The sequence below is a fragment of the Pristis pectinata genome, chromosome 5 (genome assembly GCF_009764475.1).
Source record: "Pristis pectinata isolate sPriPec2 chromosome 5, sPriPec2.1.pri, whole genome shotgun sequence".
In the NCBI taxonomy this organism is placed as follows: domain Eukaryota; kingdom Metazoa; phylum Chordata; class Chondrichthyes; order Rhinopristiformes; family Pristidae; genus Pristis; species Pristis pectinata.
The window spans coordinates 69,261,663-69,278,971 of NC_067409.1; the positions used below are offsets into that span (position 1 = coordinate 69,261,663).

The 17,309-nt window shown below is 43.1% G+C and overlaps 1 protein-coding gene across 2 annotated transcripts in view; it reads right to left on the reverse strand.

Annotated features, from left to right (window-relative positions):
- Positions 1-17,309, reverse strand: part of ulk4 (unc-51 like kinase 4) — a 527,384-nt gene that overhangs the window by 52,802 nt on the left and 457,273 nt on the right. For both annotated transcript variants that reach the window (XM_052015441.1, XM_052015440.1), the window contains exon 35: positions 11,053-11,238. In XM_052015441.1, coding sequence (XP_051871401.1) covers positions 11,053-11,238 — 186 coding nt within the window. The remainder of the gene's footprint in view (positions 1-11,052; positions 11,239-17,309) is intronic.

The following is a 17,309-nucleotide window of genomic DNA, read 5'->3' on the forward strand; positions in this document are numbered from 1 at the left end:
TAAATGGAGACAAACTATTCTTTCTGAGAAGTGAAATTCAAAACATGTCTCGAGAGAAATCAGGGAACACTCTTTCAAATAAGGGCTTTAGACTCCTGGGTCATTGTAGGTCCTTTAGGCAGCGATTTTCAGATTGTAGGTACTTGCTACACGAAGAAGTTTATCTGCATTTTGCCCTTAGTTCTATTTGCCAATCATTTTAAATCTGTGCTCTCTGGTTCTTCTCTCAATCCAGTTTCTCTTTATTTGCTTCATCTCGAGCCTTCAGGATTTTGAATGTCTTCACCAAATCACCTCATAAATATCCTTGCTCTAAGGAGAATAACCCCAGCTTTTCCAGTCCATCCATGTAATTGAAGTCACTTAGCTGTGGACCCATTCTAGTGAACCTTTTCTCAGACATATTTCCTAATGTGTAGTGCTCAGAATTGGACATAACATTCCAGTCGCAGTTGAACCATTCTCTTATAAAGGTGGGAACCAGAGATGCCCGAACTCCTGAGTGTAAAAAAAAACTTTCCTCGTTTTTAAAATTTCAGCTGTCTGATGTAGAATATCTCATTTGGATATATGTAGTGATGATTACTGCAAATACAACATGCACCACAGTTACTTTGGAGGTGTAAGAGGTTATTGGTCGGACGATGCTTTACGATTATTTTCTGGTATAATTTGTGCATAATTTATGTTCTGTGTGTTGTCTGAATCTACAAAAATTGAAACTACATAAAGCTCCTACCTGCTTCAGCTTAACCTATGTCAACACTTTCATCTTTCATATTTTTTGAAAACAGTAAAGTTACACCCATTGGGTGTTTCAGCTCAGAAACTACATTTTTTCAATACACATCCCTTGGTACACAGCAGTTCATCACCAATCAAGGGATGAATGGTTCGGATTGTGGGGTCTGCTGTAGAAGCAAGTGGGCATGGGACTGAGTGGTGATGGTAAACTGCAGGGGTGGTGGAGGGAGAGGACAGAGACCCTGAGTGGCTGAAATGAAGGCTAGGCACCATGAGACCAGAGGGAAAGAGGCCAGAGATCCCGTGAGCAATGGAGATCCTGGAACTGGCAACGAGGAAGATCAGAGACACCATAATGGTCTGGAGGGAAGTCAGAGACCCCAGGGGTGAGAGGAAGGACAGAGATCCCAGGTGTGGTCTAGAAGGAGAGTCAGAGGTCATGAAGCAGGAGAAGGCTATATGACCCTTGTACTTGCTCTGCTGTTCAATGAGACAAACCTGATCCTTTACCCAGACCCATTTTCCTGCACTAACCCCATAATTTTCGATTGCTTTAATATCCAAAAATGTGTCAAATTCTTGCAAATGCACAGTCACAAAGGTTGCACAGCCCTCTTTGGTAGAGAATTCCAAAGGTTCACCACTTCTTCTCATCTCAATCCTGAATGTCTGACCTCTTACTTTGCAACAGCAACCCTTCTTCTAAAGACCTCAGTATCCCAAGCATCATAAGGGCTTTGTATGTTTCAATAACACCATCTCTCATTCAGCTGAACACAAAGGAGAATAAACCCAGTCTGTTTAATTTCCTCAATTTCTCCTCATACTGAAAACTTCCTCATTCCAGGAATCTATGTGGTAAACCTTCATAGTACTTCCTCTATATCCTTTCTTTGGTAGGAAGACCAGACCTATTCCAGATGAAGCTTCCTAAGGCCCTATATCATTTCAGGAAGATGTTGCCACTCAAATCCTTCTGTAATAAAGGCCAACATACTATTTATCTTTATACTGCCTTTTAAACTTGTATGAGGGACTCATGTACAAGAGCATCTTAGTCCCTCTGAACACCAACACCTTTCGATCTCTTACCATTTAAAAAAAATTCCGCCTTTCTAATTTTCTAACATAGTGGATGACTTCACATTTTCCACATTATATTCCATCTGCCATGTCCTTGACTATTCACATAGCCTGTCTATGGCCCCTTGAAATCTGTCTGCATTCTGGTCAAAAACCAATTTTCATCACAAGCTTTCAGCCCCACTAATTTCTCCAACACTACTGCTAATTTCTTTCTGCTCATCACTTATTAGAGATCTGTTCTCCACCATTTCTAAGAAGTTTGTGTCATCTTCTGTGAATATTTCTGTGAATCTTCTGTGAATATTCCTGGGTGTCAACATCTCAGAGGATCTATCCTGGGCCCAACATATTGATGCAATCACGAAGAAGGCATGCCAGCAGCTCTACTTCGTTAGGAGTTTGAGGAGATTTGGTATGTCACCAAAGACTCTTGCAAATTTCTATAGATGCACGGTGGAGAGTTTCTCACTGGCTGCATCATAGCCTGGTATGGAGGCTCCAATGCACAGGCTTGCAAGAGGCTGCAGAGGGTTGTAGACTCAGCCAGCTCTATTACAGGCACGACCCTCCCCACCTCAAGAAGGTGGCATTCATCATTAAGGACCCTCACCATCCGGGACATGCCCTCTTAGAAACATAGAAAACCTACAGCACCATTCAGGTCCTTTGGCCCACAAAGCTGAGCCTACCTTAGAAATTACTAGGCTTACCCATAGCCCTCTATTTTTCTAAGCTCCATGTACCTATCCAAAAGTCTCTGAAAATACCCTATCGTATCCGCCTCCACCACCGTTGCCAGCAGCCCATTCCACGCACTCACCACTCTCTGAGTAAAAAACTTACCCCTGACATCTCTATACCTACTCCCCAGCACCTTAAACCTGTGTCCTCTTGTGGCAACCATTTCAGCCCTGGGAAAAAGCCTCTGACTATCCACATGATCAATGCATCTCATCATCTTATACACCTCTCCCAAGTCCCCCCTCATCCTCCGTCTCTCCAAGGAGAAAAGGCCGAGTTCCCCCAACCTGTTTTCATAAGGCATGCTTCCCAATCCAGGCAGCATCCTTGTAAATCTCCTCTGCACCCTTTCTATGGCTTCCACATCCTTCCTGTAGTGAGGCCACCAGAACTGAGCACAGTACTCCAAGTGGGGTCTGGTCAGGGTCCTATATAGCTGCAGCAATACCTCTCTGCTCCTAAATCCAATTACAGGATTGATGAAGGACAATTCACCATATGCCTTCTTGACCACAGAGTCAACCTGTGCAGCTGTTTTGAGCGTCCTATGGACTCGGATCCATCATCCCTCTGATCCTCCACACTGCCAAGAGTCTTACCATTAATACTATATTCCACTAACATATTTGATACCCAAAATTAACCACTTCACAATTATCTGGATTGAATTCCATCTGCCACTTCTCAGCCCAATTTTCCATCCTATCTATGTCCCCACTGTAACCTCTGACAGCCCTCCATACAATCCACAACACCTCCAATCTTTGTTTCATCAGCAACTTACTAACCCATCCCTCCACTTTTCTTAGCCAGGTCGTTTATAAAAATAACAAAGCCTAAGGGTCCCAGAACAGATCCCTGAGTTACACCACTAATTACCGACCTCCATGCAGAATATGACCCGTCAACAACCACTCTTTGCCTTCTGCGGGCCAGACCAGTTCTGGATCCACAAAGTATTGTCCCATTGGATCCCATGCCTCCTTACTTTCTCAATAAGCCTTGCATGGGATACCTGATCAAACGCTTTGCTGAAATCCATATTCACTACATCTACTGCTCTTCATAATCGGTGTGCTTTGCCACCTCCTCAAAAAATTCAAGTCAGGCTCGTAAGGCAGGACCTGCCCTTGACAAAGCCATGCTGACTATTCCTAATCATATTATACTTCTCCAAATGTTCATAGATCCTGCCTCTCAGGATCTTCTCCATCAACTTACCAACGACTGCAGTGAGACTCACTCATCTATAATTTCCTGGGCTATCCCTACTCCCTTTCTTGAATAAGGGAACAACATCCGCAACCCTCTAATCCTCTGGAACCTCTCCCGTCTCCATTGATGAGGCAAAGAGCTTCGCCAGAGGCTCCGCAATCTCCTCCCTCGCCTCCCACAGTAGCCTAGGGTACATCTTATTCGGTCTCGGCAACTTATCAAACTTGATGCTTTCCAAAAGCTCCAGCACCTCCTCTTTCTTAATATCTACATACTCAAGCTTTTCAGCCTGCTGCAAGTCCTCAGTACAATCACGAAGATCTTTTTCCATAGTGAATACTGATGTAAAGTATTCATTAAGTACATCTGCTATTTCTTCTGGATCCATACACACTTTCCCACTGATGCACTTGATAGGTCCTATTCTCTCATGTCTTGTCCTCTTGCTGTTCACATACTTGCAGAATGCCTTGGGGTTTTCCTTAATCTTGCCCACCAAGGCCTTCTCATGGCCCCTTCTGGCTCTCCTACTTTCCTTCTTAAGCTCCTTCCTGTTAGCCTTATACTCTTCCAGATCTCTAACATTACCTAGCTCTCTGTACCTTTTGTAAGCTCTTCTTTTCCTTTTGACTAGATTTATTACAGCCTTTGTACACCACAGTTCCTGTATCCTATCGTAACTTCCCTGTCTCAATGGAACATGCCTATGCAGAACTCCACACAAATGTCCCCTGAAAATTTGCCACATTTCTTCTGTACTTTTCTCTGAGAACATCTGTTCCCAATTTAAGCTTCCAATTTCCTGCCTGAGAGCCTCATAATTCCCTTTACTCCAACTAAATGCCTTTTTAATCTGTCTGTTCCTATCTCTCTCCAATGCTATTGTAAAGGAGTTAGAATTATGATTACTATCTCCAAAATGCTCTCCCACTGAGAGGTCTGACACCTGACCAGGTTTATTTCCCAATACCAAATCAAGCACAGCCTCTCCTCTTGTAGGCTTATGTCAAGAAACCTTCCTGAACACACTTACCAAACTCCACCCCATCTAAACCCCTTGCTGTATGGAGATCCCAATCGATATTTGGGGAATTAAAATCTCCTATCACAACAACTCGGTTATTATCACACCTTTCTAGGATCTGTTTCCTTATCTGCTCCTTGATATCCCTGTTACTATTGGGCGGCCTATAAAAAACACCCAGTAAAGTTATTGACCCCTTCCTGTTCCTAACCACAGAGACTCCGTAGACAATCCCTCTATGACGTCCACCATTTCTGCAACTATCTCTGATCAACAGTGCCACTCCCCCACCTCTTTTGCCTCCCTCCCTGCCCTTTCTGGAACATCTAAAACCCGGCACTTGAAGTAACCATTCCTGTCCCTGAGCCATCCAAGTCTCTGTAATGGCCACCACATCATAGCTCCAAGTATTTATCCAAGCTCTAAGCTCATCTGCCTTGTTCACAATACAAAATAGACACATCTCAAACCATCGGTCTGAGCATGTGCCTTCTCTATCACCTGTCTATCCTCCCTCTCGTACCTACTACAAGCTTCCTCTATTTGAGAGCCAAACACGTCTTCCCCAGTCTCTCCAGTTCGTATCCCACCCCCCAACAATTCTAGTTTAAACTCTCCCGAGTCGCCTTAACAAACCTCCCTGCCAGGATATTGGTCCCCCTGGGATTCAAGTGCAACCCGTCCTTGTACAGGTCATACCTGCCCCAAAAGAGGCCCCAATGATCCAGAAATCTGAATCCCTGCCCCTTACTCCAATCCCTCAGCCATGCATTTAACCTCCACCTCATTTCTATTCCTACTCACTGTCACGTGGCACAGGCAGTAATTCGGAAATTACTACCTTTGAGGTCCTGCTTCTCAACTTCCTTCCTAACTTCCTATAGTCTTTTTTCAGGACCTCATCCCTTTTCCTACCTATGTCATTTGTACCAATCTGTACCACAACCTCTGGCTGTTCTCCCTCTGCAGGATACCTTGGATGCGATCTGAAACATCCTGGACCCTGGCACTTGGGAGGCAAACTACCATCCGAGTTTCCTTCCTGCGTCCACAGAATCGCCTGTCTGACCCCCCCTAACTATAGAGTCCCCTATCACTACTGCCCTCCTCTCTCTTTCCCTACCCTTCTGAGCCACAGGGCTGGACTCTGTGCCAGAGGCACCACCACTGTTGCTTCCCCCAGGTAGGCTGTCTCCCCCAACAGTACTCAAGCAGGAGAACATTGTCAAGGGGTACAGCCACAGGGGTACTCTCTAGTACCTGACTATTCCCCTTCCCCCTTCTGACTGTGACCCATTTGCCTGCCTCCTGTGACCCCGGTGTGACCACCTGCCTATAACTCCTTTCTATCACCTCCTCATTCTCTCTGACCATACTAAGGTCATCAAGCTGCATCTCCAGTTCCCTAACACGGTCCCTTAGGTGCTGCAGCTCGACACACAGGGTGCAGATGTGGCCATCCTGGCAGCTGGGAGACTCCAGGACCTCCTACATCTGACACTGAGCACAGTAAACCGCACTCATACTGCTTCCTTTCCTCAATTAGCACCTACCTCACCTAGCCCCGTTACCGCCTAAACCCGTTGAGCCAAAGCCCAATCACTCTGCTACCTCTCACTCCGCTGCCCGCTCCGATGCTGCCCGCTGGATGTGGCGGTCTTCTTTTTAAACTGTTTGCGCTTTACCATCTGATGTCATGCGCCTGTGCAGTCTATCCCCTCTATCCCTGAATCATGAGAAAAAAAAACTTAGCTTTTTGGAAGTCCTCCGTCGATTCCGCTCGCTTGCTTCTCGCACCGGATCGAAACCGCCAAAGACTCTCTTTCTCTTTTTAAACTGTTCGTGTGCTACCATCTGACGTCATGTGTCTGTGCAATCTATCCCCTCTATTCCCAAATCGTGAAAAAAAACTTAGCTTTTCGGAAGTCCTCAGTCAATTCCGCTCGCTCGCTTCTCGCAAGCTTCTCGTTACTACCACCAGGGAGGAGGTACAGGAGCCTGAAGACCCACACTCAACAATTCTGGAACAGCTTCTTCCCCTCCACCATCAGATTTCTGAATGATCCGTGAACCCATGAACACTACCTCAATATTGCTTTTTTTTGCACTATTTATTTATTTTTGTAATTTATAGATTTTTATGGCTTTGCATTGTTCTGCTACTGCAAAACAACAAATTTCACGTCATATATCAGTGTTAATAAATCTGATTCTGATTTGTCTAATTTCTCTTTTGGCCATTCCTTATTCTCCAATATAATTTCCCCTGTCTCAGTATTAAGGAACTACAGTAGCTTTTGCTATCTTTTCTTTTTTTACATATTTACAGAAGCTTTTTAAAGTTTTTTTTATTTTTCTTGCTAGATTACTCCTGCATTCTCCTTTCCCTTGTCCATTTTTTGTTGCTCCTTTTGTGATTTCTGGAATTTTCCTAATCGTCAGACTTCTCCAGTTGACAACATGGAGAATGAGGAGGTGATAGAAAGGAGTTATAGGCAGGTGGTCACACCGAGGCCACGGGAGGCAGGCAGCCTTTTCCTTTGATCTAATGCTATTCTTAACCTCTCGTTTGCCATAGCTGAGTCATTCTTCCTTATTTTTTTGCCTTAGAATTGTCGTTGTTGTTATAGCTGTTGTAAACTATGTATTAATTCTTTACTGTACGTGTTGGCCATTGCTTCTCATGCTTATATTTCCATGTTGTTTGAGTGATCACCTCTAATCATTGGTCCTGGCCACACCATCTGCTCCTCTGACTTTGCATTATTCCTTGTTGCTCAATTCAACTGTTAGAAACTAGTCAGTCAATTTCTTGTCTGGCTGCTTCACAAAACCATTGCAGTTCCCCAACTCTCTCCAATTAAAACCCCTCAAAATTTAGATTTCTACTACCTCCCTCTCCTAACTATTTAAAAGTTGTTCTATTGTAACTTTCTCCATATCAGGGTAATTGTCAATTTGAACCCTCTTTTTTTTATGATGATAATTCTGTAAAATTTCTTTTTATCTAAAAGCAATACACAATTATGCAAAAGTTATTTAATAGATGTAGAGTAAGACTAATTTTTCAACAAGACTTACAGATTTAGTGTTATATTATGATGTCTCAGTGCTTAACATCTGTTCCCATGACTGGACTAGGTCCCCTACTGTTCAAAATTTACGCCTTTCCCATAGATGCAGAGATGCAACATGAGAGCTAACACTTCTGTAAAGTGCACACTGGATTTAAGAGTTTCATATTGTGCTATTCAAAATTAAAAGCAGCAAGCAGTACTATTGCCTCACAGCTCCAGAGACCTGGGTTCAATTGACCTTGGGTGCTGTCTGTGTGGCGTCTGCATGTTCGCCAAGTGACCACGTGGATTTCTCCTGGGTACTCTGGTTTTCTCCCACATTTCCTGATAGTAGGTAATTGGCCACTGTAAATTGACCCTGGTGTAAATCAGGAGAATCAGTGGTGTTGGGTGGGCATGTAAGAGGCAATAGGTTACAGGGAAATAAGTGGGGCAATGGCATTCATGGGATTTTTCTGAGAGCTGGCACAGACTTGACCGGCCAGTTAGTCTCCTTATGTTGTAAGGAAACATGAAAAATATGAGAAGTAACATCACAGTGACTAAATCTATTAATGAATAAGTAAGTAGAGCTGCAAAAATGTACATTTGTGTTGCACATGTAATATAGCAAAACTATCCTATCGCACTTCACAGGAGCATTGCCAAACAAAATATTAGTATCATATCTGTGAATCATAGAGTCACAGAGCCATTGAAACAGACTCTTTGGTCTAACTCGTCCATGCCGACTGTGTTGCCCAGTGAGCTTGTCCCATTTGCCCGCGATTGCCCATAGCCCTCCAAACCTCTCCTATCCAAGTACTTATCTAGATGGCTTTTAAATGTTGCTAATGTGCCCACCTCAACCATTACTTCTAGCAGCTCATTCCAAATACGCATTACCAAACATGCGTGAAGAAGCATATTTGTCCCTTTCAAATCTCTCACCTCTGATCTTAAACCTATGCCCTCTTGTTTTCCCCTTCCTGGGAAAAAGACTGTGTGCTTTCACCCTGTCTTATATACCTCTGTCAGGTCATCTCTCAATCTCCTATATTCCAGCGAATAAAGTCCTGGTCTATGCAACCTCTGTAACTCAGGCCCCCAAGTCCAGGCAACATCCTGGTAAATCTTTTCTGCACTCCTTCAAGTTTAGTAACATTCTTCTTAAATGGGGTGCAAATGCTGATTACCTACCAGTAACACAAAGAATATGTGAATAATTCCTTATGTTTCTCAGGAAGAAACGTAAGGAATTATTCACATATTTGCAAGTTTTGTGAATATTCATTTCAGCACAAACCATAAAACACCTTAAGCATTAAAAGCAAAATTTCTGAGAACTATAAGATGCCAGTTTTACTAGATTAATCAATTAACTAGAGGAAACAAACAAACACTTAATTCACAAGATACCTAATGTGAACCATAAGAAGTGTTTCTACAGCAAGCATAAAATCTCTAAGATAGAACAATGAGTTTGTTACATCTGTTAGTTAAATCAACACAGCAATCTAATGTGAAATCAAAGAGATAATGTGAACAACAAAGTCAAGGAAGTAATCAAGACTTTGTCATAAATGGCCTTTCTCACATAATTTGTATGCACAGTTCAGAGTGCAGGGGAAATGAATGGTTGGATCATCAACTCTCCTTTCAGTTGTGAAACTCCATTCTTGTGGCAGATTCATTATTCTTCCCTTGTCTATAAAGAGCACAGATTTACTCTGTTCCCAAAATGTTCTCTATAGGTTCATTTTAGGAAATGAGACTATGGGGTTCCTGGAAGTTCTTGAGGATGCAAGGTGTTGGGAGGATCCAAAACAGACACATACACATACACACAAAACAGACACACATGCACATACACACACGAACACATACACACTCATACTCTTACTCCCTCATTCAAAAAAAATGCATGTTTGATGCTTCCAGTCTTTCAAAGCTCATTAATTCTGGAACTATATCTTTGAGTTGGAAACTTTGAAATATCACCCGAGTAAGGGGTGGGTGTGAGGGAGTTGGGGGCTGAGGGGAGGGGGCGGTGGGGGGCTGTGTGGGCTGGTAATTTTCTACAGCCCAGTGATTTTGCCCTAACTCTCAGGATTGGGAGTTATTTAGATGAGATGAAATACTCTCTGCCTGTTCAGTGCCCGCCCCACACTGGGGTAAACAAGGGAGCGCAATTTAAGATTAGGCTCCAGGGAAAGATTTCACTTTGGCTTTTCTTTCTCTTGGAGGGTCTGCTTGACTTTACCTTATTGGTAAGGAATGGCTGCAATGTGTGCAGGTGCCTTTCCTGGGTTTACGAGGGGCAAGCTGGGGAGAATTTCCAGGTTCACCTCCAAATTGCTCTCTCACCCATCTCTGCCAGATATATCCAGTCCATCCCTTCCAGAAGCACGTCTAGGCTATGTAGTTTATCTAGTAACAAAACAGAAAATGTTGGAGACAGCAGGTCAGGCAGCATTTCTGGAGGGGTTCACTTACCTTAAGTATTAACTCTGTTTCTCTCTCCATAGACACTGGCAGACCTGTTGAATACCTCCAGCATTTTTTGTTTTTATTTCAGATTTTCAACCAACTGCAGTACTTTAGCTTTTTGATTGCTTGTAGTGTATATGGTATCCCTATGGATTGTTAATTTTCATAGAATCATAGAAATGTACAGAAATGGCTTCTTTCAGCCCATCTCATCCATGATGCCTATCTATGTTAATCCCATTTGCCCTCATTAGGCCCGAATTCCTTTACATTTTTCCTATCCAAGTACCTGTCCAAATACCAAGTTCTTTGTCAGTGTTTGTGGGACTGGAATATAAAACAGCCGCCTTATGTTCAACAGCTGCCTTATATCATTTGCCTTATGTTCATCTGAAACTTCTGCAGGACTCCTTTGCTGAAGATAAATTATACAGCCCTGGATCAATCTGATGCACCTAAGTGTACACAAGGTAACTGACTCCCTCCGCTGCCCAACACTGTCGACAACAAGCAACCAGAGGAGGACAAAAGGTCTGTTTCTTCATTTGTTAGCATTTACTTTATCTCTTCAATCAGGGTGCAACACAGATTGGTGAAATATGAATTTACAAGTTTAAACAAACAGGAGACTAGGAGTGTCAGTAAACCAACTTCCTTGTTAATACATACTGCCCAATGTCAGGAAATTTTACTCACCAGCCTTTTGATGACCCTAAGTAAAATTTTCTGCTGTTTTGGATCTCTTCTACATTTCAGTGCTTCTGCAAGTGAGTCCATGTTTTCTGGAGACAGGCTATCTTGGTTTTCACCTCCGTAAAGCTGAACCATAAGTGACAGAGAATGCAGAGAACTCTCCTGCACATCTGGGTCATCACTGGAGAGCTGAAGATTGACAGGGACTGGTTAGAACATAGGTTAGATCATATATTTCTCACAGATCAATGATTCCCTTTTCAAAACTGCTCCCAGGATCTCCTGGGATTGCAGCTCCTCTCAAAATCCACAGGAAAAGCAAATCGCTTTCTCTTTAGTGCCTCTGACAATTGCAATATTTATCTTCAATTTAAACCAAACTATTGTTTCTGTCCTGAAATACATTGATAGACTTGCATCCTTCACACCTCACTACACCATAATTTTAAGCTTAACCAATTCTGATGTGGATTCTGAATTGTTCATCCTGTTTCAGCCTAGTCCTGAGAATTTCCAGCATAATATTACAGATTTGCAGCATCTGCAATATTTTACTTTTGGAGAAAGACCGTTCTTATGGATTGTCCAGAGAAAGATGCAGTGGCAAATGTGGACATTGTGGAGTGGAGTGGAAGGGTAATGATTTTTCACTCCAGGGTTTGTGGAGGAGACAAGAAGGTAAGGCTGGTACAAAAGTCTATTTTGTTTTGATGAAACAGGGAGAGCCAGCATTATAAAGCACAATGATCTGGGCGTAAAGTTTCCAGACTAGTCAACTGCTCTGATCTTAGTTAGTCAAATGTGAATTGTAGAAATTTATGGCATAGAAAGAGTCCATTCAACCCATCATGTCCATTGTGAGCAAAATGGATTTTATACTAATCCCACTTCCTAGGCCTTATTCCTCTGCCCTGTAAGTCATGGCTCTTCAAGCGTTCATCCAGGTACTTTGTAAATCTAATGAGGAATTATTCCTCCCTCATCCTTTCTGGAATTCTAGACCCCCACTATTTGTTGAGTAAAGTATGTGTTTTCTCAACATCCCACTACCAAGTAATTTATTGCCTTCACCCAAAGGGTGGTGAACCTTTTGGAATTCTCTAACCAAGAGGATTATGGAGGCTCAGTCAATGAGCATATTGAAGAAATATATGGTTGGATTTTTGGATACTGACAAAAGTGAGGGATATGAAGTTAGTGCAGGAAAGCAATGCTGAGGTAGTAGATCAGCTATGATTTTTATTGAATAGCAGTGAAGGGCCAAATGGCCTCCCCTTGTATCTATTTCTTATGATCATATGATCCAGCTTAAATCTATTCCTTGCAACAACAAACAATCTGCTGGAGGGACTCAGTGGGTTGAGCGGCATCTGTGGGGGGAAAGGAGTTTCGGGTTGAGATCCTGTATCAGGACAAAATGTTGACAATTCCTTTCCTCCCATAGATTTTGCTCGTTTCACTGAGTTCATCCAGCAGATTGTTTGTCATTCTAGATTCCAGCATCTCCAGTACTCAATGATTCAGGAACAGCTTCTTCCCCTCCGTCACCAGAGTCCTGAACAGTCCATGAACCCATAAACACTACCTCATTATTCCTTCTTTTTGCACTATTCATTTGTTTTGTAATTTATAGTAATTTTATGTCTTATGTCATTTGCTGCAAAACAACAAATTTCATGTCATATAAGACAATGATAATAAACCTGATTCTGATCTTGTGTCTCTAATTCTATTCCCTCTCTGCTAAGGCAAATTATTTTTTCTGTTTATTTGTCTGGAGCTCTAGAGTGGGAACAGAATTGCCCATGGGCATTTCACATACATTTGCAAACAGCTGGTCACATTGGCAGAGGTCTCAGAGCAGGTTCTGCACCTGCATCATTGGACATAGTTGCATACTCTGGAGTGGCTTGGAACAAATCTTGAGGATGGCCACCAAGTATTATTTTAAAAATTATTTCATCTACAGTTTTACAGCAATTGACTGTTCTATCTGTATAATTTGGTTGGGATTTCGGTGTCATTCTGTTTCCTACTGAACTTCACAGACCAGAAAAGGTCCATTAGATTAATTGCTGTTCTCTGCTGAACAGTAACATTATAATGTATATTGTCCTCTGGCCTGGGCAACCACAGGTGCAGGAAGAGACCTCAGCCGGGGGCACTTGCTCCGGTCTTAGAGCTTGAGTAACAGCTGATGAGAGCTCTGGTCCATTTGTGAAGCTGAAAGTACTTCATGGAGAGCATGCTTCAGGTGATGACTACCCTAAAGCTTGAGAGAGAGCAGTGGAAAGGGAATTGGTGACTTCCAGAGAGACAAAAGAGAGCAGGCAGGTAGTTCAGGAGAGTCCTGAGGGCATCTTACTCTCTAACAGGTATTTGGCTCTGAGCATGGATGGGGGAGAGGTTCCACTTGGAAGTGTAGCAGAGCACCATGGGTGGCTCAGCAGTACAAGGAGGGAGGAGGAAGCTGGAGAGAGCTATAGACAGGGGACCAAACAGATGGTTGCAGATGTGAGTCCAGCATAGAACATGGAACAGTACAGCACAGGAATAGGCCCTTTGGCCCACCATGTCTGCACCGACCATGATGCCAATTTAAACTAATCCCATCTGCCTGCACAAAGGCCCATATCCCACTATTTCTGCCTGTTCATGTGTCTGTCAAAATGCTTCTTAAATTTTATCGGCTTCCACCACCTACACTGGTAGCACATTCCAGGCACCTACCATTCTCTGTGTAAAAAAAGTACCTCATAAATCATCATATGCTAGGATATCATTGGATGTCTTCAGGCCATTCTGGATGATAGCGCGAACAACTAGAGGCCGTGGTCCATTTTGGTACCAACCCCAAAGGTAGAAGATGGATGAGGTCTTGCAGGTAGAGTTTCAGGAGTTAGGAAAGAGATTAAGAAGCAGGACCTCAAATTTCTGGATTACCCCAAGGGCCACATGCCATAATTGAAGAAATTGAGTACAGAACTGAGATGAACGATAGTGCAGGAGAGGGAGTTTTAGATTATTAGGGCACTGGGATGGGTTCTGGGAAAGTTGGAGCTGTATAGGCTGGACGAGTTACACATTCACAGGACTGGGACAAATAACCACATAGGCAGGTTTGTTGCTGTTGTTGGGAAGACAAGTAAATTTGCTTGGCGGGGGAATGGGAAGCTGAGCGAAGATTCAGAACAGAGAAAAGCAGAAGTCGAAATGGACACAAAATTAGTAAGAAAGTACGGAAACCAAGTTTGGAAAATAAAAATCAATAAATTTTTAGACGTTAAGGGAATGAACAAAGAGGCATTACTGCAGGAAGGTGGCACTGTGATGAAAATCACCTTATTGAATGGTAGATCAAGCACAAGGGAGCAAATAGCCAACTCCCACTTCCCTATATCAAATTTACTACAAAACTTGTACTCAATGATGTATTGGTTTGTTATTTTCTAGTTGCCACATGCCTTTTTGACCTGTGGTGGGATGGTGGTTGAAGGTGCCTACATCAAGGACTGAGTAATGTTTGAGAAGTTCTTTGAATTTTTCTTTGTAGCAGATGTTGACTGTCTCTATTCTTGGCTCCAGCAGGGTGGGACCTTGGGTGTTTGGGCCATAGTTGGTTTCGACAGCGCTGAAGAATCCGTGGATGTCATTACCAGAAGTTGCTGGTCCTCCTGTGCTCTTTCCATCCACCATCTTTTCCTTAGTTATGGATTTTGTGCTGAACCTCAGCCCTCTTGTGCCTGTTTCTTTTCCCTTGGGGCATGGTGGAATTTCAAATCCAAGGATGTGTTGTGTTCGCATTTAATTAGCTTCTGGATTTCAAGGTCATTCTCATCAAACTAGTCCTACGTTTTCTGGTGGAGGAGGCAAGAGTTTCTCCACAGGTGAAAATTATGGTGAACAAGACACTGGGGCACCGTGACTCCCATTGGTTAGGTGTCATCAAGCTGTCTGTGAAGAACTATATGAGAAGAGCTATTTCTGCGGGTCCTTTACATCTTCAACACTTTTGTCGCTGTCTTTCTGGGACCAGGCTGTCGGAGATAACTGAGAGAATTAGCCAATGATCAGTTCAACAATCATTGGTACCCGGTACAAGTGACTGGACATCCTTGGGGTCCCTCGCTCAGGTACCAAGGTAATCCCATGTGCTAGTGCCTGGATTAGAGTGTTGTTATGAGGTCTTGTTCTTGTTTCCCTGATGAAACAGGGTCTTGGTTGTGAAAAGACCAGGCTTCAAGCATTTTGTCACTTGAAACATTTTCCTTACTTCTTCCTTTCCAACCTCACCTTGTCAGAGGATTGCATCTGGTACGGCCCTGGTATTGAAGTCTGCCAGGAGGATCAGGAATGCAAGTCACGGTTTTCACAAGGTTTGAAAACAACTCCTTGGCCACATTGTAGTTACTTGCTTTGCTGATGACCTTAGCTTGCTGGTTCTGTTTTAGAGTGTGTTGGACGTTTACTTATCCTACAGCAGGAGTCACTGTGACCCACCCCAGACCAACTCATTGTTGTTAACAAAACCCCACCTCATGAAGACAGTGTTCCACTTCTGGTTTACCCCTCTAGAGGAGGGTGGATCTTTGAGCTGGTCATCTTCTGCCTCACTCAGGGCAGTGATATTAATGTTGAAGTCCTGCGCTGTGATGGAAGAAGGGATGTTTAAATCTGTCACCGCTGGGGATGTCCATGAGGGTTCAGATCTTGAACTTCATAATGAGAAGTCTGTTGCCTGTGCTGTATAGCTCTATGACTCTATGAGGTTGTGGATTTATGACTGAAGTTCCATCTGCTACACTATCACACACATATAGGTGGAAACATGAACAGCTGTCAGCACATATGCACTCATACACAACCACAGAGGGGTAAAGGCACGGGTACCCTTGTCCACCACTACCTTCTCTTCATTTCCCCACCCACCATGTGCCCTTCCCCTGAACTTTGTCTCAGCTGAACTTCATGACCCTTTAATCTCTTCTGCTTCAGTGCCTCCTCCAACCTGCTGCCTCCTGACCTCCTCCTGCCTTGGTTTCAGTTGTACACTGTCACTCAATCAACCCTGCCTTCCTGTATTGGGCCACAAAGTCTCAGGAGCAGTTGGTATTCTCATTGAAAAACCAAAACTTGAGGGGGAAGAATTAAGTCACAAATTCATAAGCTCATCTCTCCCATCTGCGAAGAGGAGGATCTGCCAGGAGGCCTCTGAGACACTGTAATCATGGACCATCTTCAAGAAAGGAGGCAGATATAGTTAATGTTACTAAAGAGGAGCATCTGTGGAGGCAAAAGGGAAGCTGATTTCAGAGAGTGATAATTTCATTCAACAGAAAAGGTGAAGTAAAGAGGGAAATTAGGAAAGCAAACAAAGGGCAAAAAATCTGGTAGATAAAAATAAAAAATACAACATGTTTTAAATACATAAAGAGCAAGCTAGGACATCAAAAAAGCCTATAAGGACCAAAAAAGATAATTTATCAGTGGAGACAAATGATGTGGGTTGGGCTGTAAATTAGTATTTCGCAAATGTCTTTATGAAAGGGAGGCATGTTGCCGGTGCTGTAGTTAATGAGAAAGTGTCTGAGGTATACACGTGCACGTGCTGAAAGAGGAAATGTTAAATGGTTTAGCATCTTTGAAAAAAGGATAAATTGGAATATATCCCTGGCAATTGAAAGCACCAGAGGGGAAATTGCATAAAAGTGAGAAATTGCAATTTCTCAATTCCCCTGACCAATGCAGCTGCTTCCAATCTACTTTCACCAGGTTCTGCCTTAATTTTTAGAAATCGACCATCCCCCAATTTAGAAACCTAACTTATGGACTATCCTATCCCTCTCCATAACTACCTTGAAACTTACAGGAGTATGACCACTGTACCCAAAATGCTTCACCTACTGACACTTCCACCACTTGCCTGGCTCCATTTCCCAAGACTCTCCAGTACAGCTCTTTCTCTGGGAGACCTATCTCCTGGATGCACTTTACAAACTCCTCCTCATATGAGCCCCTGCACAAAGGCACTTCTAGTCAACACTGGGAGAGTTAAAATCCCCCACTACTATAACTATTGCTCTTACACATTTCTGTGATTTGTCTACATATCTGCTCCTCTATCTCCCACTGACTATTGGGGGCCTGTAGTATAACCCCAGCAAAGTGACAGCCCCATTCTTATTTCTAAGTTCTACCCATATGGCCTACCCACAAGGTTGGAAGGCCTACTTCAGCTCCTCTGGCTTACTTTCTTATGT